Source organism: Clarias gariepinus, chromosome 23 (assembly GCF_024256425.1).
Source record: "Clarias gariepinus isolate MV-2021 ecotype Netherlands chromosome 23, CGAR_prim_01v2, whole genome shotgun sequence".
Taxonomy (NCBI): domain Eukaryota; kingdom Metazoa; phylum Chordata; class Actinopteri; order Siluriformes; family Clariidae; genus Clarias; species Clarias gariepinus.
In genome coordinates this window covers 13,508,677-13,531,246 of record NC_071122.1, presented here as the reverse complement: position 1 = coordinate 13,531,246, position 22,570 = coordinate 13,508,677, and the positions used below count along the sequence as shown (strand labels likewise).

Sequence of the window (22,570 nt, the reverse complement as noted above, 5' to 3'; positions counted from 1 at the left end):
TTCCCATGTTTAAGCTAGCGTGCAACACTAAAGAAGCAAACATCAGTCACTGTATTGTACAACTTGGATAATAGACTATGTTTGTGTTTTCCTAACACAGTAGTACTGTAACTAACTGTTAACTATCAGGAAATATTGAACACAATGTGACCCAGCCCTAATTTTAAGCTTAATGTTGGCTGTTTACTCCTTTATTTTAAAAGCAAAATGTCCAAAATCATATTTTTTCCGTACTTAATTTCCTAGTTAAGTTCTGAAATGTAAAACATTAACATTATCTGTGAAACATAACTTCTCATCAGATATGGATGGCCATACAGTCAGGTGCCGCAGTGGAAGACCCTTCAATCCTGAACAAGTTCATCATCTTGACATTCGCGGTAAATGTTCCAGTATGATTATATCTGGTATGTGGAGAATACAGATTATCCCACTAGTTTCTCATCACCGATCTGTCTTCTTTAGGATTTAAAGAAATATCAGTTTTATTACTGGTTCTGCTTCCCTGCTCTCTGCTTCTTGGAAGGAATTCAGCTTATTAAAGCTCCGGTGTTGTTACAGCAGAAATTCTCCCCTCGGCAGGTGAGCTGCACAATCTGATTACTTGTCCCTAATTTCTGTTTGCTGTGGCTGAAAATGTCTATTACACAAGACACAAGGGAAGTTTTAATCTTATTCTCCAAGCGGATGGATTAAGGTTTAAAGTTGTTTGTGTAAACTGGAATGGAAATAAAGGATAAGAGGTCAATGCGGTATGCTTTTACTGAGGATGCCCTACAAACATAATATTAATAAGTTGTCTGAGCTATTGCTGATTGATCTATGTTTCCCAGACCACACCGGCAAGTAGTCTGAGGGAACTTCTAAAGCTGCACTTCTAAAGCTGCCATTAATCTTTAGCTACATGCTGTCTTCTACTTACTTACGACCAAGAAAGATATCACATGATATCCTTCCCGAGATACATGAGAAAGTGTAGATGATGGAACAGGATTCAGTACAAGCCAAGACATATGATGTAATATACAACCACCTGATAAAACCAATCTAAATGATTTCATAGCCTTAACCAGCTTTATTTCAACCAACTAAATTTAAGTGCAAAACACATAGAAATGCTTTAGGCAGGGGAAAACAAACAACAATAATAATATGGTTGTGTTAGTGTGCACACCCCTTAATTATTACTTTATTAAAGCTTTTGCTTGTCTTTTTGTGCAAGTAAAACACATGTTGTTCCTGCAATTTTATTCCATTCTTTTTTGCAAGAAAAGGCCAAATCTATCACGGTGTGAGGAGACCTCCTGCGCTTAGCCCTTTTCAAGTAATTCCACAGATTTTCAAAAATTAAAAACAACGATTTAAATATAAGACATTCTGAAATGCTGATCATCTTAACCAAGCTTTCAGTTGACTTCTAGTAAATTTGTGCTTCCATCAGTTGCTTATGTTTTAAAAGGGGAAGTATTTCTTCTACTTCAGATATCCACGTGCCAATTTTGTGCCAAAATAGATTTGGAATATAGAAAACAAAAAATACAGTTGAATTTGGAAGTTTACATACATTTCTGTTGAAGTCATTAAAACAGATTTTTCAAATTTTAAATAAAAAATTTATTTGTCAAGTACACAGTCATACACAGTATGATATGCAGTGAAATGCTTATACAACCTGACCTTAAATAATAAATAAAAAAAATTATCAATAAGAAATAAATTATGATATAAAATAAAACATATATATATATATATATATATATATATATATATATATATATATATATATATATATATATACAGTAACATATAGAAAAACTTTAGCTATAGAAAATATACCTATAAGAACAAAATATAAAATATAAAAAAACTTAGCTATACAAACATAGAAAATTTTAGTTGCAGATTTACACTATGTATAGTAAAAAACAGAACTAAATAATAATTTTTTGTTTTAGCTCCAAATATTTCATGTTAACAAACTATAGTTTTGGCAGGTCAGTTAGGACATCTACTTTATGCATGATAGTAGTAGTAAGTTTTCCAAAAAATGTTCATGTATATAAGTTGTATATATTATTTCAATATAAATTATTGCAAAATTATTTTAAAATAATAATTATTATTTATAATTCACTATATCACAACAACAGAAAATTGTGTCATTTCTTTAGAAGCTTCTGGCTAATTTACATAATTTGAGCCAGTCTACCTGTAGAACTATTTTAAGGCCTACCTTCAACCAAAAAAATAAATAAATAAATACGAAAAAAAAAAGTCTTTCAATTGGACATAGATCCCTTGCTTCCTTAAAGTTGATATTGGATTGGTATTGGAGTGAAGGATTCAGTTACACTAGTCCTGTCAGAAGTAATGGGTTAAAATTCCAGCAACTTATCGTAAGGATAGTGTGGAAGGCTACCTAAACAACGTTTGACCCAAGTTGAACAATTTAAAGGCAATAATGTTAAAACACCGGGTTGAAATGTATTTGGATACGATGCACTTCTGACTTTAGCTGACTTCTTTCCATCTTGTCTAGTTCTTCTTTTCATGATCTATATATTTCGACAGTGAAATCCTGTTCATACTTTACCTCTTATCACACACCACAGCTTCAGCAGTCAGATGTCAAGAAGCTAATCATTAATTTGGCATTAATCAGAATCACTTCAGGTCTATGATTACTTTTAAGCACGAGTTTAAATGTGATTGAACAGTCATATTTATAATCTGGTATGCAAGTCATATAACCATGTTATTGTATGTTTTTCTTTTCCTTTTGTTACTTGCTAAAGGTTTGTGGACTTATGTGCCAACATTTACCTTCCTTTTCCATTATAATTAAGCTCTACTACTCTGGGAAGGCTTTAAACTAAATGTTGTCACCAGGGTTGGGTGGCTGGGTTACAGTTATCGTTTCTGTCCATCCTCTGAGCTCTGTGCAGGACACTTGAGTTTGTCCACTACAACCTTGGCAAACCATGTGTTCATAAATCTCGCTATAGGCTCATGCTGGAACATGTTTACTTTTCTTAGTTCCAGTGATGGAAATTGTAACGCCTAGCATACAGAGACATTCTATACAGCTGTGAGCTTTCACACATGTAGGTGTGATGGTAAAGTGTCCAGAAACCTTTTAACCATATAGTGTATATTTCTAATTTTGACATTTTTGAAATGTGGATTTTATCATCTGATCAAAATGAAATGTGAAATATTCATTACGTTGGATTGGTGTTGGTTAGTATTTTTGGGGTCTGGTTATGAAGTAACGGGTAAGGGCTGCTGTCAGCACAATTGATGTGAAGTGTCAGTGAAGACACGTTTTAAGACTCAACATAATACCAGCTTTGAATGGCAAGCCCTGAATGGCTATGTTCACTTAGTCTGGAAAGGGTCTCGTCTCAGTCCTCCTGTCTCAATGACAATGCAATTTGCATGTCCTCTCATCGTTTATACAGCATGCACATCATAATTAATGGGGTTTCTGCTTAAATTAAGTTGCACAGTCACAGTGTTCTTGCTTCAGTAAACACAATGTTCTATACAGGTCATGGACATATGATATATATGAAGACCTCAGTCAAACAGTCTATCTTAAATAAATGAGGATTTTCTCTGTGGCCTTTTATTTTAATATTTAAAACATCAGGGCAAAAACTAGAAGCACAAACGCAGCAAAAAAGGACACAAAGCATTCAAATAAAGAAAATTTCAAATAAAATTCAAATTTAAATAAAGGCAAATAAAGAAGATGATACTTTACAGTGAGTGTGTGCTTTGCAAGTGCTCAGGTGTACATGATCTTTTACTGCTGTGTGTTATATAAATTTTTTTAATGAAGTTGAAATATTAAAACTTTCTATGTATGATCATCTACGAACTAATAACGGCGATTGGCCAATCAGAATTCAATTTTGTAACACGCTGCTCACAAGCTCATGCAAATTTGCGTTTTTATCGCTGTTTGCATTTTCGCAACGACCAAGAGAACAGTTTAAGCATAGCTTTTGACATATTTCAAAAAGAAGAGAACTGAAGGTATTATACATACGCACAAATCCTCTCAGTGGAGACGCGATGAAAACAAAGTATTCAGTTTAATACGCAAGTTTTCAGAAATGACTGAGAGCCTTTATGATTATAAAATATGCGTTCTTTAACCAATTTGTGTAATTTCATCAATTTAAAGAAAATTGCAAAAGTCAAAAATAGATTTTTAAATGCCATAATAGTAATTTGATAGTTTGTGTTTTGTGTGTGTGTGAGAGAGAGAGAGGAAGACAGAGCCTGGTGCGTAGTCCTACAAAACTACAATACTATTAAATTATTTAATTACTAATGTTTCTGTAGATTTTAATTCTACTCTTATAATTCTCCCCAGATGAAAGCCATGGAAAGGATCAAATGATAGTTTTGATAATTGCATGTTTAAATGCATGTGTTTTGTTTTGATGGCTCCAAGTTGATTTAATTAAGGATATATTTTGTTAATAAAACCTTTTTAAAAATTTGACATTCATCATTTTGTATGCTTGCAAAAACTTGACCACACCATCCCCCTTGGATTTTTTTATAATTCGAATTTTACAAAATGAGTGACTGGAATTGTTGTCTATGTAGGAGGTGCTTGTAGGCCATGGTGTTCTCTGGGAAACTTGAGTCTGATGCTGATTTCTTTTACTGGCCTATAGTAAAAATAGTGTATTAATTCAGATATATTCACAGATAGATAGTATTTCCATATAAAACTTAAAAAAGAAAATATATATAGTACAAGACAGTCCAGTTTTCAGATGGAAACAAAAAGCCTAATGTACGCTCCTGGGATGTGCATAAAAATAGAAAAAGAACGAGTGTGACAAAATTACTAGAAGAACTCATATTCTCCAGCAAGCTCAGTAAAACCTAACAGCTGTTTTCTTATAAAACTGCACAAATCTGCTGAACTCCTGATTTTAAGCAATGAGTTTTTACTCCAAATATTGACTCTTTATTTTATTACTCTTAATTTCTCTTTATAGAAGTTTCTTTTATGCAGAATTTTTTCACAACAAGGACACGTGTTGTAGGCTGATTGGTGTTCCCCATAGTCTCTGAGTGGCTGTTTGGTATGTGTGCTTTAGTAGGTTGCAAGAAAATTGGGGTGCTTAGCAATGTAATTATCTCTTAGAGCAATGACATCTGGTGTGATGTCATAGTCATAGCAGCTGACAATGATGGAGAGATCCGAATTTAGTCTCACAGCAGTAGTACACTACAGTACAATAGTATATGACTTACAGCCAGTCTCTATATTTTTCTATATATTTTTCTATTTTCATGTACAAATCGTGGACTAATTCTATTTAATACATTTATTCATTTCTATTTAACATATGGCATTTATTATTTTTTTCCCCCAGGTGTTTGCTGTTCAAGCAGCCTATGATGAGCTGTGTTCTTCAAGTGGAGCCACAGCTGTGCCATATTTCCTCATCAAGTACTCTGAAGACAGTGTTAAAGTGGCTCTGCTGAAAGACTGGGACTCATTCTTCACAGATCTAAAGAAGGTACAACTGGGATTGAAGATTTGGCCTGTACAGGTGGCTTATTGAAGTACCATTGAGTGCCAACAATTACTTAAAGTGCACTCTGAGAAAAGACTGACAGAAATAGACTCTCTTGACCAGTCTTTTGTCAAAAACGTATTTCTGGATGAACAAATATTTTTGATTGATTTTGTTTGCAATTGGGCAGTGCTCTGGACACTCTGAGGTTATGTACTGTGATCTGTCATACAGTATGTTTGTGTTAAATTACCAGTGTCAAGGACAAATTGAGTGCAAGTGCATCAAAGTGCACACTGTATGACAGCTTGTGATTTTTCAGCTTTTATTGTGATGGTTTTGATGGTCGCAGTTTTAAGAAATAGATATGTAAAGAGGTATAGGGTGAAAAAGTAAAAGGGCTGGCAGGCTAAGCCTTTCCTCTTTAAAAAATCCATAGCGTCATTTGTTTTTTAAATTATTTTGCTTTATACCACAGATCAGCTCAGTAGTCAGTTCCAGCTGTAGCATTTTAGCATTATATGTATACTGTATGTTATAGCATAATTTGTTTAGGAAGGGGGCTCATATTTCAAAACACTCGTAAATTTCCCCATAAGAAATAATAGAAACTAAAATTATTTGTTCCACACACAAAAAAATAAATACATAAAAATAATGAACACAAAATTATAAAGTACAAATAAAACAAATTAACTTGCACTTTACCCTTAAATAAAGGTAAAAATAAATCCCGACAGATAAGTGTTTCTGTTTATGCGCGCAGACGCTGTGTGTGTGTGTGTGTGTGTGTGTGTGTGTGTGTGTGTGTGTGTGTGAAGGCGAGAGGAGGAGGGTTGTTTACCAGATTTGCACACATCTTGGGATGCATTTTGATCCACTATTCTTTACAGATTTTCTCTAAATGTTTAATGTTTCTTGCCTGTTGCTTGGCAACTCGAAGTTACAGCTCTCTTCATAAATTTTCTATAGGATTATGGTCTAAAGACTGGCTAGACCACTCCATGACTTTAATGTGCTTATACTCCTATCTCACCTACGCGGTTTGACTCACGGTGAGATGCGGAGTTAGGCGGAGTAGGCGGAGTCGCTGCGATTGCCCGCCGATGTTCTGCTGGCGCTCCGCAAAGTTCTGTAAAGACCGCAAACTTCCGCGAGTACCGGCAAAAAAATTGAACATGTTTAATTTTTCGCGCAGAAAGATGGAAACGTACTCAGCGCCAAAAACTCGCAATGAATTATGATGAACCGTACTTATGGCCCTGCCGCGAAACCGCATAGGTGAGATAGGGGTATTATTCTTGAGCCACTCCTTAGTTGCCTTGGCAGTATGTTTAAGGTCATTTTCATGCTGGAAGACCCATCCACAACCCATCTTCAGGAGGTTTTCATCCAGAATTTTACAACACAAGGCATCATCCATTGGCCCTCCAGTGCAGTCAATCTGTACCTTTAGCAGAGAAACAGCCCCAAAGCATAATGTTTCCACCTCCGTGCTTGACTGTAGGGACTGTGGTGTTCTTAGTGTCACAGTCAGCATTTTTCTTTCTACGAAAACAGCAAGTGGAGCTAATGACAAAGAGCTCAATTTTGGTCTCATCTGACCACAGCAGTTTATCCTAATCTTTCTCTGTTCATTGGGAAACCTTAGCCAGGTCTGAACATGTGTATTTTTGAGGAGGGGAAGCCTTGCTGCGTTGAGGGATTTCAATCCATGCAGGCATATTGTGTTACCGATGGTTTGTTTGGCGACTGTGCACTCAACTGCCTTGAGATCATTCACAAGCTCCTCCCGTGTAGTCCTGGGTTGGTCCCTCATATTTCTCATGACTATTCTTACTCCATAAGGTAAAATCTTGCATATAGGGCTATTAATGGTTACTTTGTATTTCTTCCATTCGTAAATAATCGCTCAAGCAGTTGTCTCCTTCTCACCAAGCTTTTAGCTGATGGTCTTGTAGCCCATTCCAGCCTTGTGCAGGTCTAAAATCTTGTTCCTGACTTGCTTTGACAGCTTTTTGGTCTTGCCGATGGTGGTGAGGTTTGAGAGGAAGATTTTGTGGTTAGGTGGCTTTTATACACATACCACATTGTTGTTAGGAGCTCCTTTTTAAATTAAAATATGTGTACCACATAACATACCACATGTGGAGCACATAACCAGTCTGTAAGAGGCAGAATTATTGTTGGTTGGTAGGGGATCAAATACTTTTTTCCCTCATTGAAATGCAACTTAATTCATAACATTTGTATCATTTGCATCATCACCCATTGTGTTTCCTGATTTTTATTTCTTTCTACATTGTAAAACAATGCTGAAGGCATCCAAAATATGCAATAAGGTCTTCTGAACTGTCGATATTGTAAAGCCTTCATATAATGGCTCTAATCCGAGGTCATTTTTTGCCACAAAAAATTTCAGTACCGATGACTTTTGTTTTATAATAAAAAACGATTATTATTTTTGTTATTGCTACTTAATAACGTTATGCCATGTGTGCCTGCTGTTTCACAACGTAAAAACCTGTAACATGTCTGAAAGAGGTGTCAGTTGTAGGCTCTTTTTTAGCATTCAAGGTTTCCCAACTAGGCAAAGTCTTCAGGCCAAAGAAGATTAGAATTCATGGTTTTTCAGTAAAATGACTAGCTGTGTATTTAAAGGGAGATAAAGAGAGAGTGGGGGAGACAGAGAGAGAGAGACTTTCAATGTTGGATGCAATTATATCATAAATATTAAAATAAAATTGCACAACATGCGATATTTCACTTTGGAATTTCTCTGGGTTATTGCTTAGTTAGTATAACCAACACCAGGAGTACACAAAACATGAAGAGGATCCCTGGGGCTGGTATCTTTCTAATCCAGGCTATATATTTCAGACAGCCAATCACTGAAGGCTTTAGCTAGCGCCATATGCTTGTGCAGAGTTCGACACCCTGGTGTCCTGCCTCATATTTGTTTAATCCGTAACTAAACCAGCTCATTTTGATGAACACAACTCTTTATTCATGGAGGTGAGAGCTAATTAGTAAAAGAACAATAATGCACAGGTCAGGACAGGTGACTTGGATTTTGCAGAAGATTTAACTTCTTTTTTTTATTTAGCTTTGACACTTCAGAAGTGAACTTGTTCGATCGTATGCCCTAGACCTTTCAGGTGACCTTGCAGTATTTGCTAACTTGTATGTTCATATTTAAGCTACATTGTTTAATTACCACTTTTTGGCCAAATTGCATTTGCATGTCATGACAGTTCAAATTCATAATTACAAGTGACCTTTTTCTGACTGTATTGTGGATGTGTCTGTCCTTTCGAACCAGCACGGATGAACACATCACTATATCTTTGTGCCATCAGAGTAAAAACGTCACAGGCTGTGATAACGCTCAGTAATTCCAAACAATAGACGTGATTTTAGCAACACTTGGGATTTAGCTCAGGAGGATGACTGGTAATGTTAACATATCTAAATAATTAGGTGTGAATGCGTGTGTGAGTGTGCGTGTGCCCTGCGATGGATTGGCACACTGTCCAGGGTTTACCCTGCCTCGTGCCCTAAGTCGCCAGGTCCCCGCGACCCTGAATACAGAATAAAGCGGTGTATAAGATGAGTGAGTGTGTGAGAGGAAGAAAGCCAGACATCTAGCTTAAGCCGTTTTAGCAGCTAGGACTGCTATGAAACCCCCACGCTACTTGTGCTGATTGACGTCAGCGAGCGCCCCACACACACACACACACACACACACACACACACAGAGGCAAATGTCGCATGAATTCTGATGTGCCTGTTCTCATTCAAGTAACGTGTCACATGTATCACACATACACATATATATATATATATATATATATATATATATATATATATATAGGGAGACTTGGGGTACGAGGCAGGGAACACACCTAATTATTTACATACCATAACGTTACATTACCAGTCTATAGTGACACAATTTTGATTTTTTTTTAAGACACAGATTTAATTTGTTTATTAAGGTTGTCTGAATGCACAAATCTGATCTATATATATTTTTTAATCAGATCTACTTCACCTTCGTATGTTTTACTAGATCATATGTATGTAAATAATTAGGGAGTAGCACATACAGTACTTAGTTAGACTGTACATCTGCCCCTTTTTAATGTGGTGGACCATATTTAAATAAAGTGCTGTAATTCCTACACTTTTCACCGGATTTACATGGACATACCCTGAAATGTACTGTACAGTATGTAGCTCGTATTTCTTATTGTATTTCAACGCCAATATACTATTGCAGGCTAACATAAAAATAACTTTTAAACCATTTTTATTATGGGCATAAACATGGCTATTTGCTGTTTGAATTTTGGACGCTTTCAGAACAAAACCAGTAAGATTTACTGTTGTGAAATCTTGTGTTTCCCCGACTTGTCTCGAAGGTAACCGTGGGCGTCTACGACCCATGCACTCTGCCTCAACATCCTGGCTGGCCTCTTCGCAATTTCCTGATCCTCCTCGCTAGTAAATGGTGAATTCATAACATAACACTTCACAGCATGTCATAACACATCCCACTGGTAGTGTCGTTTCTATCAACAAATCCTCACTACATTCCAGACTGCTGTTTATTATTTAGCTACGTACAAATACAACAAATGTTAAGAATATGTCTATACTGAAAATCGAAATAATATGCAGATGAAAACGTATCCCTAGTTAGTGGTGCTTTTTTATTAGGACATTAATTAATAAGGACTTTGGTTTATGTGTTTATAGTAGATACGATGGTGAACCCCTAAATGTTTACAGTTAAAGTCTAAGCATGCACCATAAATATATTCAATTCACTAACAATATGGTATCCATCTGTGAAGCCTGTAACCGTGTGTTTGTATGTCCCTGTGTGTTCCAGGGGGTCACAGCTGGACGTGCTTGAAATTGTGTGCTTCCGAGACAGGACGCTCCAGGGAAGTCGATCGGTGCAGCACAGCCTTGTTTTGGAAGTGAAGCTCCCCAGTCTGACTCCCCTGTCTGCAGGTAACTTTCCTTCTCTACTAGAGCACCCCAGATTAACGGCACACATGGTGCACACTTGAAATGCTAATACGGGTTCGACAGAAAGGTTAAGCCTTTGTTTGGTGCCTTGAGCCATGAAGGTAATCCCTGGAGAAGCTCCCAGTGTCTTAACTTTGAGAGAGAAAAAAAAGTCCACCACTAAACCAAGCCAAAGACTCCCTTATTTTTTGAAAGCATTTTTAAAGAGCGAATTCTCAGTCTGTCTTTACTGCAAAAGTCTTAGGCACATAGAAAGATAATATGTGAAGAGAATAACTTAAAAAGGTAATAATAATTATAAAAATCTATACTTCGTACATTTCTTTTGTTGCGTCGAATGTGATTGCTGAAAGAGCATTGATTTCCCAACAGCAGGTAGAAGTGTGGACTGTAATTTTGTAATTCAAAAACCAGGGTTATTTTATTGTCCCTGATGCTTTGTTGTTTCCGTAGCTTATTCACAGGGCTTTCCGAAATTATAAAAATGGGTTGCTGTTTAACAAACGAAAACATCTAACAGTTAGTTGGGTGCTGTTTCTGTAAGGCGATGTTAATTTGAAAAAAAAAAGTCATGAACGAGATCTGGCTTGAGTTCTTCATAACAGTTTATGGGGGAGAACTTGAGTTTTTTGGTAACATGACAAGCTGTGTGTCTTTTTTTTTTTTGTCTTATTAACTTCAAGAGAGGGGAAAAGTAACGCTGGTTAAGTGAACAGTAACTTCTGGGACAAATAAATTAAGTCCCACATTTTTATATTTCATCTGCCTCATTTATCTTTAATTGTGTGACCAACTTTATGTGTGAAAATGGGTCCCCATGCTCTCAGAACCAGTCTTTCACACTTTAAGTCATGAAACTGTACCTTCGCCTTCAGGCAAGAAAAAAATCAATTGATGTAATAACCTGGTTATTCATTAAAGTCAGGTAATCGACTGACTTTGTTTTATTGCCGCGTAATGTTACTGAGCCTAGACCTGACCCCAGATCATAACACTGCCTCTATAGGCTTGTACAGTGGCCACGGTGCGTAATTGGTGCATCAGATTAATAAGGGAAGTGCACTTGAGCACTTTTTGCAAACTGAAGTCTTTTTATTGTCAGATAAGTCTAGGTTTACTTATGATAACACTAGTCTTTAGTCCTTATCCTGTGGTCACGTTATGAGTGTAAAAATACTCTTACTTTCACTATTACACATAGCTGTAATTTCTTTTTTAGATTTTTTTTATGATGCAGCTTCACAAAGTGTTGACATTTATATTGAAGCATTTGGCGGATGGTCTTATCCAGAGCGACTAACAAAAGTGCTTGAGTCAGTGAAAGTTAAAAGAGATTAAAGGTTTGGTTCAGTGGATAGATCCTTTCACTGGGTTACTAGGCTACTAATAAGTAAAACTAATAGGTAACATCAGTCAAAACTGCTGGGAAGGAAGCTCAAATATCTATAAAAGAGGTAGGTGTCTAGTCGTCGATTAAAGATTGACTTGGCTGCAAGGATATCTAGAGAAAGTTTCTTCCACCACCCAGAAGCCAGAACAGAAGAAAATACATGTTCTCCAATTACACTTTTTTTTCTCCTCCCTTGACCGCCATACTTCTTCAAAATTGACAGTTCATCACTATTATTTCATGTTTTAATAATATATTAGACAGTTCCAGGAAGTTCAGTACTTGCATAATTTCTTTACTTGATGCAGACCCTCCTGAAATTGTGCTTTTTTTTTTTTTTTTTTTTTTGCTTAGGCTGCGTTTTTTAAGTAACTTTAACAATCTAATCCATCTGCAGTTACTACAGTATTAAAATGTTTTGTTTTTGAAAGCTTGTCCAAAGAGTGTGGGCTGGGAGAAGAACCCCAAAGGAGCAATGGGACCAAGAAGTGTCAATCTCAGTGAATGCATGGACCCAAAAAGGTATTGTATAATAATTATATATACGTATATTTTTTTTATTTTATTATGAATTATATTGTCAATACAGTCTTTAAATATATTTGAATTGGATTGGGAATTTTCTCTACAGACAGAGAAATGTAATTAACACCAGGGTATGTTTGGGATTTAATTTGAATCAATCATGTTGGTGTTTTTTGTTTGTTTGTTGGGGATACATTTGGAAAGATTAAGGCGTATATGAATAAACAGTAGCAGTAATGTAGAAATATAAATTCACTGGTGAAGTTTCCAATGCATTCTGGGGAAAAGAGGTTTTTGTGATTCTCATAATAATCACCATGTGCAACCACAACTCCTAAAATAAGCATTTATAATTAAAGTCAAAATATTCAGTTTGTATGAAAACAAGATCAGAATCAGGAAAATTCACATTGCAAGCATACTCCTAGTTTATCATGTGTGACTAAATTATAATTTCTACAAATACCTTCTGGAAAGAAGAATGCTACTGTGCAGAAATACTGTATGCTGCTGCCTCGGGTAATTGGAATAGCATTGCCAAGAAAGGCCCACAGCAGTGTTTAGGTATTTGGCACTGGTCAAATTAAGGTTTACATGGATGCGAGACCTATGCTTTTCCAGCATAAAATTGGCTTGGGCGGCCAACACCCTGTTGCCAAATCGTGGTTCGTCTCTTCTTCAAGCACCCCACAAGCCTTTCAGCCATTCTGAATGATTATTGCCATAATGTTTTGGCTTTTGTAAAACGCCTGCTCAGTTTCTGGTTTGCTTACTGTTTATTCCAGATGTTGTCACTGTTTTTACAAGTCATCCAACTTTGGCTTTCAGATCAAATTAATAATGTTTTAGCCTTATTTGAGCGTCTTTGTGTGTGTGTGTCATTTAGACTTGCAGAATCATCAGTCGATTTGAATCTGAAGTTGATGCGTTGGCGCCTTGTCCCCTCTCTGGATTTGGATAAGGTTGTGTCCACCAAGTGTCTTTTGCTTGGAGCTGGTACACTGGGCTGCAATGTGGCAAGAACACTCATGGTAAGAGATGTGTGTTTTAATGCTGCACAAGCTCATGCTGCTGTCTCTTTTATATAAAGTTACTGTTATGAGTACTTGTGAATTTGGTATCTCTTCTTTATAACTTAGAATCTCTCCAGATCCTGCAAGAAGAAAAAAGTTGTCTTGTAGACCTTCCATTTCAGCTTACTGCACAGGTCTTCAGGGAGGTTTAGGTCATGTTATTAAAATGTAAAAAATCCAGATTATGGGGTCATTCTATGCAGATTGCCAGGTTCAGAGTATAGCAAGTTCCCAAAGAGTTTCTAAACATTCAGTTCAGTCAACTTACAGAGAAAACTACATGTACATAAGTCAAAATTGAGCTTAGGCGCATTCTGTTTCCCCTGATCATCCTTGAGATGTTTCTGCAGCTTAATTGGAGTCCACCTGTGGTAAATTCAGTTGATTGGACATGATTTGGAAAGGCACACACCTGTCTATATAAGGTCCCACAGTTGACAGTTCATGTCTAAGCACAAACCAGGCATAAAGTCAAAAGAATTGTTTGTAGACCTCCGAGACAGGATTGTCTCGAGGCACAAATCTGGGGAAGGTTATAGAAAAATTTCTGCTGCTTTGAAGGTCCCAATGAGCACAGTGGCCTCCATCATCTGTAAGTGGAAGAAGTTTAAAACCACCAGGACTCTTTCTAGAGCTGGCAGGCCATCTAAACTGAGCGATCGGGGTAGAAGGGCCTTAGTCAGGGAGGTGACCAAGAATCGATGGTCACTCTGTCAGAGCTTCAGAGGTCCTCTGTGGAGAGAGGAGAACCTTCCAGAAGGACAACAATCTCTGCAGCAATCAGGCCTATATGGTAGAGTGGCCAGACGGAAACCACTCCTTAGTAAAAGGCACATGGCAGCCCGTCTGGAGTTTGCCAAAAGGCACCTGAAGGACTCTCGGACCATTAGAAACAAAATTCTTTGGTCTGATGAGACTCTCTGGCCACTCTACCATATAGAGCTGATTAGTGGATTGTTGCAGAGATGATTGTCCTTCTGGCAGCTTCTCCTCTCTCCAAAAAAGTGATGCGCTGTGAATACTTTCCGGATGCACTGTATATACAGTGTGTATATATAGGGCTGCAACCAACGATTATTTCAATAATCGATTAATCTGACGATTATTTTTTCCCGATTAATCGATTTTATATATATATATATATATATATATATATATATATATATATATATATATATACAGAGGAACCTTGGATTATGAGCATAATTCGATCCGGAAGCGGGCTCGTGTTCCAAAACACTCGTAAACCAAATTTAATTATTAAAAAACACTAACGGAATCACTGCTGTAAAGTAAAAATAAAACAAATTAGTGTGTGTGTGTGTGTGTGTGTGTGTTTTTGCTCTGCCCTGTCTATGAGGCGCCGAACTTGGCTAGCATCAGTGCGCGAGACTGAGTGCGTTCACTCCGCTCCGCGCTCAACTAAGATTTTTTAAATGATTTTTTTAACAATCAAATGTCTCCGCGTTACATGACACAACGAATTGATTATTAAATTCCTTGCCAAAGCTTTTAGTAATTGATTTTTATCGATTGGTTGTTGCAGCCCTAATATGGTCCACTGTGACCCCTTGATGGGAGCAGCCACAAGACAAACAACAATATAGAGTGGAGTGAGGCTTGAGTCAATGCATCAAGAGCCACCGCAGACATATTTAGGAAAAGGGCTACAAAATGTTGTATTTTTAGTGTCAAGTCACTCTGGAACCAGAGAAAATGTCAGGATCATCTTATTTGGGCCAAAATGAGAACTGAACTGTGGTCACTTGACTCAGTGGCAAAAAATATCAGTTACTTGAAGTTTGAAGTTTTCACAGTCTGTAATAATTTGGGGTGCCATGTAATCTGCTGGTACTGGTCAGCTGTGTTTTATCAAGTCTTAAGTCAATGCGGCTGATTTTCGAGCACTACGAACTTTTTTTTTATTTAAATCTTCTGAGATTTTATATACTATCTATCTTTCTATCCATCCATCCATCCATCCATCCTATACTACCAAAATCTATTATTCTCCATTTAGCTAGAGATGTTCTGTGTTTTGTGTTGTCCTTAGGGCTGGGGAGTAAGACACATCACATTTGTGGACAATGCAAAGATCTCGTACTCGAATCCTGTGCGTCAGGCTCTCTATGAGTTTGAGGACTGCCTGAGTGGAGGAAAAACTAAAGCCTTGGCTGCAGTAGACAGATTAAGGAAGATCTTCCCCGGCGTGGTGAGGCAATTTACATGCTTATTTTTCGTGCAGCGTTTTATTTCCACTAATGCACATTTCAGTTGTCTCCTGATGCTTCATTTGCCCAGACTTTACCTTTCTAACTACTTTCAGCGTTCTTATCCTCTCAGTTAGTGTTCTAGATCTAGTTGTACCAAGTAATATTCATACAGTGTCCTCCAGAAATATTGATAATTTTTTTTAAAAAGTACAAAAAAAGAATATATGAGGGTGAGTCAAAAATTTTACACATTCAGGTTATATTAAAACTAATTTTTGGCCACACTGTCCCGCCATTATTTCAATTCAAGGCTGCTGTCTCCCGAGTCAGATACCAGACCTGTTGCAGGTGTGAACGTGTACATTTGGAACTGTGGCGCAAACAAAAATGGATGCCCCACTTGTGCATATGATTTAGGGAAAGTCAAAAACCTTTATCTTAGTGAGGAGGTGTGGTTGACCCCGTTACTATTGATAATGTGTCAGTTTTAAGGGCTGTGATTGGTTGATAAAAAGATATTTGTAAAGGTCTTAAGGTCTTTTTGTGAAAATAGAATACATGATAATAGAATAGACAATGAAATCATAATGTTTGTAGAAATTGTATAATCATGACTACAGACTACTTTATGCAAATTTTCTGTTATAAGCTAAATATCTTAAATATAATAACTTGTGTGAAAAGTGGTTGCTTCAAAAGTAGACACACATTTTTAACATTTGGCTGTTTTAATTAACTAAGTTCTTACATTTATCTATCACACTGATTTTATTTGTAATCTATTTTAGATTGATGGGAGCAAAAATGGCTCAGCTTTTTACTAATTTACATGATTGCAGGCAGTCTATTTAAGTTGCACTTTTGAATGGTATGTAGCCAACAATCCATGAGAGATGGAAGGAAGTAAAAGAACAAGAAAACCAAATTAGACAAAAGAGTAGTGTTTACTTTTAGCTGTACGTTCAGTGTTTGGAGAATATTTCTTCTTTCCACCATTTTGTCCTCTGCTATAGAAACTCTTAAGCCTCTTAAAAGTCCTCCTCTTTATTTTAACAGTTTTTATTTTAGGATCTGTTTTAGGTCTAAAATGTCGTGAAACATTTTTATCTTAACTAAGATTTAGTCCTAAATTTAAGGGAAAATTCGAAGAAAATGTCATAATTCTCTAAAATCACTAGGAGTAACTTTTAGGCTTAAGAAGCTTTGTGAATACGGGCCTTGATCTCTTTTCATCGACTCTAACCTGTTTGGTCCCCTAAAAGCAGCCCTACAAGGAAAAAAGATAATAAAGACGTAAGGACAGCAGTGCATTTGTGGCTTACAACTAATATATTATTAATGGGGGAATATGAAAGTTTGTTGAGAGATGGACAAAGAGTATTAAAAAGCAAAGAGATGATGTAAAAAATATAATTTTTATTATTAATTTATTTTTTTTAATTAAATAATTTTTTAATTAATTTTAATTATTTTTAGAAAAATAATTTCTAAAAGTTAATTTTACAGCCAGAGTGTGGATAATTTTTGACTCACCTTCGTATAAAAGTAACATTTAGGAATGCAATTAGGTTTTATTATCAGAAATAAAAATGTATGTTTTGTGATGCCTGCTCTGGAATAATCCTGGAAAGTTCCTGGAATATTTAACTACGTGGAGTTTACTTTTAAAGGGATCCTCATTCGCTCCTATCTTGCACAACATTTATATCCATAGACTCAGATGATCACTGATTTGAAAGTATGTTTGGGTCATCATCCTGGAAAAAAAAGGATGATGACCCAAACACCCCCCCCCCTCTTTTTGTGGCTAGCCATGCTGATGGTGTGCATGACTAAAAAGTTTTTTTTACGGCTTTGTCTTTAAAATGCTTTAAAGCAGCTTGTCATAATGGTGAGATTTTTAAGGCACCTTAGTATTTGTCAAGGTGACGGCTTTTTAAATCTTTTCCAACTTATGAAAATGAAGTTGTTCTTGTGCATCTCAGAGGAAAATAATCTTCATCAGCCTTTTTTTTTCCAGTCGGTATTGCAACACACTCATAACAGTGTTCTCAGATGTACTGCATAAATTAGATCCTGTGTAATTTTGTTGCCAGGCAACAAGACCATTTCCTGTGTGTCAGCAGGATACTTGTGTCCCTATGCATAATCGATGCGACGGCGAAGAAACACTACTGGTGGGACTGCGATTTTGAGCCAGGCTTTGTGTAGGAATGTTGTTTACGTCTCGGAGAGTTTTTATTTTCTCTTCCAACAATTCAATCGTCTAGTTCGTCCGCCTCCCCACACTTTGACTCCATCTGTTCATCGATCACTTCATCAACCTCCTCTTCTTCTGAAATCTCGAAATTATTCATGCTCAACAGCCTTATTCAAGATGTCAAACCGGAAGCCAAGAGATTTTGGAATGTGGAAATAAAATAAATGTGTGGGCGTATAAGGCTGGAGAATGTTAACGCTTATAAAAACGTGAAGTTAATTTTGAAAAGTAATTTCCACTTGTATATTTTGCAATTTTATATGTATTTCCGCAAAAACAGAAATGCAAAGTCACCTTCTGTTGTGGTCTAGTGTAGGTTGTGTTTAGTTCTGTGTAGTATTGTATTCCACGCTGAAACTCTTATTGCAGCCGAAGTCCGTCTGTCAGACTTGTAAACACATCTGGAAATGACTTCATGCTCAAGAACAAAATGATCATTTTACAGGTACCTTTTGTTTGGCAGAACTATTTTACATTTACATGGACCTTAATATTTTATTAATAATCAGAATAATAGTCCAATCAACACTTTAACCAAAACTTTTTTTCTAAAAATAGTGCAGCAAAAAACGAAAAAACTGTCTCACTGTTCACTTCTAAACCTTATTGGAAACAAATACATGACAGTAATTGCACCATTTCAAGTTAGTGATACTGTATATAAAGTGTTTTTAGTGGCAGTCACAAGAAAATAAGAATTGAATCTTTTGAGTGCTTGATACTGGTGAATGTTCATTGTATGACACAGAGTCATCTGTAATTACAGAGTTGTGTATGAGCTGGGAATTTAGCAAAAATGCTAAATATTACAAACCTATTACAAAACAGCTAAGATTGGGAAATAAATCCATTTAGAAAACCATCGCAATTGTTTTTAGTGGCAATTCATGTATGGGCAAACTGACTCCAAAACAGTTTTTTTTTTTTTTTCATTTATATGCAGTACTTTTTTCATTTTTCATTTATAAACAGGCAAAGTTTGGATTTATTTATTTATATTTTAGATGAATCCACACATATGGCATTTGGTAATTAAGCAACAACAACTGTCAATTGTTATTTTAAGACACAAAGGTCACCTGTTCTGGAAAAGTTCTTGCAGTGTTGTCAGGAGCCTTTGCAAACCAATCAAGCATCATAATAAAACTGGCTCTCATGAAGACCATCCCAGGAAGACCATCCCAGGACTAAAACCTATCTCTGCTGCAGAGAAGTGCATTTACTGTAGTGTTACCACTAATTAACAGCACCTCAGATTAGTGATGTTATGAAGGCTTTACAGAGCATAAGTAGAAGACACATCTCAATATCAACTGTTCAAAGGAGCTTACTGCAGATATTTGAAGGCTTCCGCATTGTTTGAAAGAAATAAAGATCAGAAACGACCATGAAATCAGCAGGTGTGTCCAATTTTGCATTTGAGGTTGTACAATGTTTCAGTTCCTCTATAATCCTACTGTATGGGTGACACACACTAAACTGTTGACACATTGGAAAGCAGCTCAGCGTCCAGTGTAAGGAGAAATGCATTTGCTAACTTTGTTTAGAATTGGAAGGAAATCTGGAAAATTAATTTTACCGAATTGCGATGTTTGTAAAATCATGATACTTACAGAATTGCGATAGGAATCGAATTGGCAGCTATGTATTGTTATGATTTCATATCAGGTGGTCTCTGGTGATGGTTAAACAGCAGCACTATCTCTAACCATAACCGACCACTCGTTATCTACACTCTCTGTGCTGTTAGCCAGGACAGGCAAAGTAGCCTCATGCTCATGTAGAAGTTATTCCTGCTGTCAGAAGTTAGTCAGTGCTGACTCAAGTTCCTGGAAATCACAATTTATACAGTATTGAGAATGAAATTTAAACCAGATTCTGGCACATCATGAGATACCTTTGCAGATTTTTTATTTTGCACAGACATTTGGACAGGCCACCATCAGGAACTGATACAAGTCAAACATTTTTGTTCTTAAGTGAGATTAATTTTTGACACTGAGCTCTCTGGAGTGTGGTTCTCTAATATGCGTGAGTAAGCCCAGCAGCACTCTGGAAGAATCTCATTTCTACAACCTGTCCTTCTGTGCTCTGAGCCAGCTCTGGCTTTCCCATATTACTCCTTTTTCCACTTAATGACTTTCCTCACCACTGGTTTCCAACAATGCATCCTACTGTCGGCTTACTGCCATGCCTGGGACTGCAGTCAGCTGCAGTTTATTGTAGGTGTTAGTTATTTGTTTTATGGACAGGGGGTTTGCAGCTGTGTGATAACTAAATGGATAGAACAAGCTCTGTGGCCAAATCTTAGTTTGCATTTAAGAAAATAAAAAACTCTGTGAAATGATCTCAGGCTGAGGAATCGCTCATTAGACGACACCTTATGTAATGCATAATGTTTATACACAAGTAGAGATCTGTTAGAGAAGCTAATTGAGAAATCAGATTATTTCTGACAGTTGGAGTTTAAGTACGAGTCTCAAGCCTAAAGCTCATACTGGAATAATCAGAAACATCCTGCATTTTCTGGCCAATGGAAAGAAAAGCCATCCTAAGGTGATAGAAGGTGATAAAAGATGAGTAATTTCTTCTTGTTTCATGTGGTCTTTATTCAAGTTGGCATTTTTAAATGGGTTTTGGACATGATGAGATTACCAATGTTCTCACATCATAGATACTCCCACCAGTACTCATTATTATTGGTACATTATTAGGCACACTATACAGATACACAATACCAGCAACCTTCTGCTGTTGTAATGCATCAGCCTCAAGATTTGATGCTCTGTAAAATTTGACATGCTTTTTTTTATTGCTTACCGCTTTCAGACAAAGTGGGTATTTTAATTACCCTAGCTGTTTTCACACTATTAGATGTTGTGTGAAATATACAAATCCGCCCTTTTTGTACCAACAACGGTCTTATGGTCAAAATCATTAAGATCACATTATCCCCATTCTGATATGTTTACATAAATTGAAGCTGATGATTTGATTTTATGCATGAATTGAATAACTGCATGAATGAACAATTGTAGAGGTTCTCATATTAACGTGTCGGCTAAGTATGGTGGTGCTATAGGTTTTCCTTCTCTATGTGTTTTCTTATTTGTTGTTGAATTCTTGTTTCTTTTCTTTCTTTTCTGGACATCAGAAATTAAAAATTAGTAACTAATCTTAAAAACTCAAACATCTTATAACCATAGGAAATTAGATTTTGCATCATACATAAAATTGGGTGTATTGTGATTTTCTTAGTGTCACAATTTTATAAACAACCTGATTCATATAATTTGCACACAAGCTAGGTTTTATGTCCGATACCCTTCCTGACGCAATTCTCCAATTTTTTTTATCCGACCTTGGGACCGGCACTCCATCTCTAGTGGCTGGGGTTTGGGCACTGGCTGGGAATCGAACCTACCACTGAGTCACCAATGCCCTATAGTGCTGTCAATCGATTGAAAAACACTTAACCTTAATTTAGTTAATCACAGTCATGGTTTGTGATTAATCAATCAATAAAAAATTTTAAATACTTAGATTTACTTGTATTATCATAAAGAAATGCATGAGAAACTGGTTAGAGGAAACATATTATACCTTAATTATTAACAAATGTTAAATTAAAATTTCTCAAATGGGACCAGCGCTCCAGTGGCTATGCGGTGTGGGGGTGCGGCAACCCACAGAATGCGGCGATCGAACCTGTCTCCTTAGATCCAAAAATCAACAACCTAGATCCTTAGTCACCTAAGCCACCACTTCCACATCTTACTTTTAATGTATTCATGTACAAATGGTTTCCCTTGAACGTAGCTTGAGCACACAACTTTGGTTTTATCCAAACTTCCTTCTAGAAGCTTTTTATAATGAAACTTGCCATTTACTACACCTGGTAATGTTTCCTTAGTCATCTTAATATCTGTATAAGCCATTAGGGTCAAACTTGGTCATATGATTAATTTGCATTTAAAAATAGTAACGCATTTGTGTATTTCTATTTTATGCTTTGAGATGAGCCACTGTGTTCTTTTTGGTCAGCCGTATCTTTCACTTAGGAACTCTCCCATACTGTACATGCCTTTTTATGCCCAGTCGCTTTCTTATTGTTGAATCATGAACACTGACCATAAATGAGGCAAGTGAGGCCTGCAGTCCTTTAGATGTTGTTCTGGGTTTTTTATGAGGTCCAGGATGAATTTCCTTTGTACTCTTGAAGTAATTCTGCTGGGCCGACTACTTCTATGAAGGTTCACCACTCTTCCAAGTTTTCTCAATTTGTAGATTATGGCACTCAGTGTGGTTTGCTGGAGTCCCAAAGCCTTAGAAATGGCTTTATAACCCTTTCCAGACTGATACATGTCACTTTGTTTTGCATCTGTTGTAGAATTTCTTTAGAACTTTTAGTGTGCTTCACTTTGTCTCACACACACACACACACACACACACACACACACACACACACACACACACACACACACACACACACACACATTCTATTTAAGTAATTTCTTGAT

General features: G+C 36.6%; 1 protein-coding gene across 3 annotated transcripts in view; it reads left to right on the top strand.

The window, feature by feature from the left end:
• Positions 1-22,570, top strand: part of atg7 (ATG7 autophagy related 7 homolog (S. cerevisiae)) — a 110,127-nt gene that overhangs the window by 12,015 nt on the left and 75,542 nt on the right. For all 3 annotated transcript variants that reach the window (XM_053484627.1, XM_053484628.1, XM_053484626.1), the window contains exons 5-12: positions 303-380; positions 466-582; positions 5,406-5,552; positions 9,974-10,062; positions 10,447-10,571; positions 12,411-12,501; positions 13,391-13,535; positions 15,631-15,789. In XM_053484627.1, the coding sequence (XP_053340602.1) occupies positions 303-380; positions 466-582; positions 5,406-5,552; positions 9,974-10,062; positions 10,447-10,571; positions 12,411-12,501; positions 13,391-13,535; positions 15,631-15,789 (951 nt within the window). The remainder of the gene's footprint in view (positions 1-302; positions 381-465; positions 583-5,405; positions 5,553-9,973; positions 10,063-10,446; positions 10,572-12,410; positions 12,502-13,390; positions 13,536-15,630; positions 15,790-22,570) is intronic.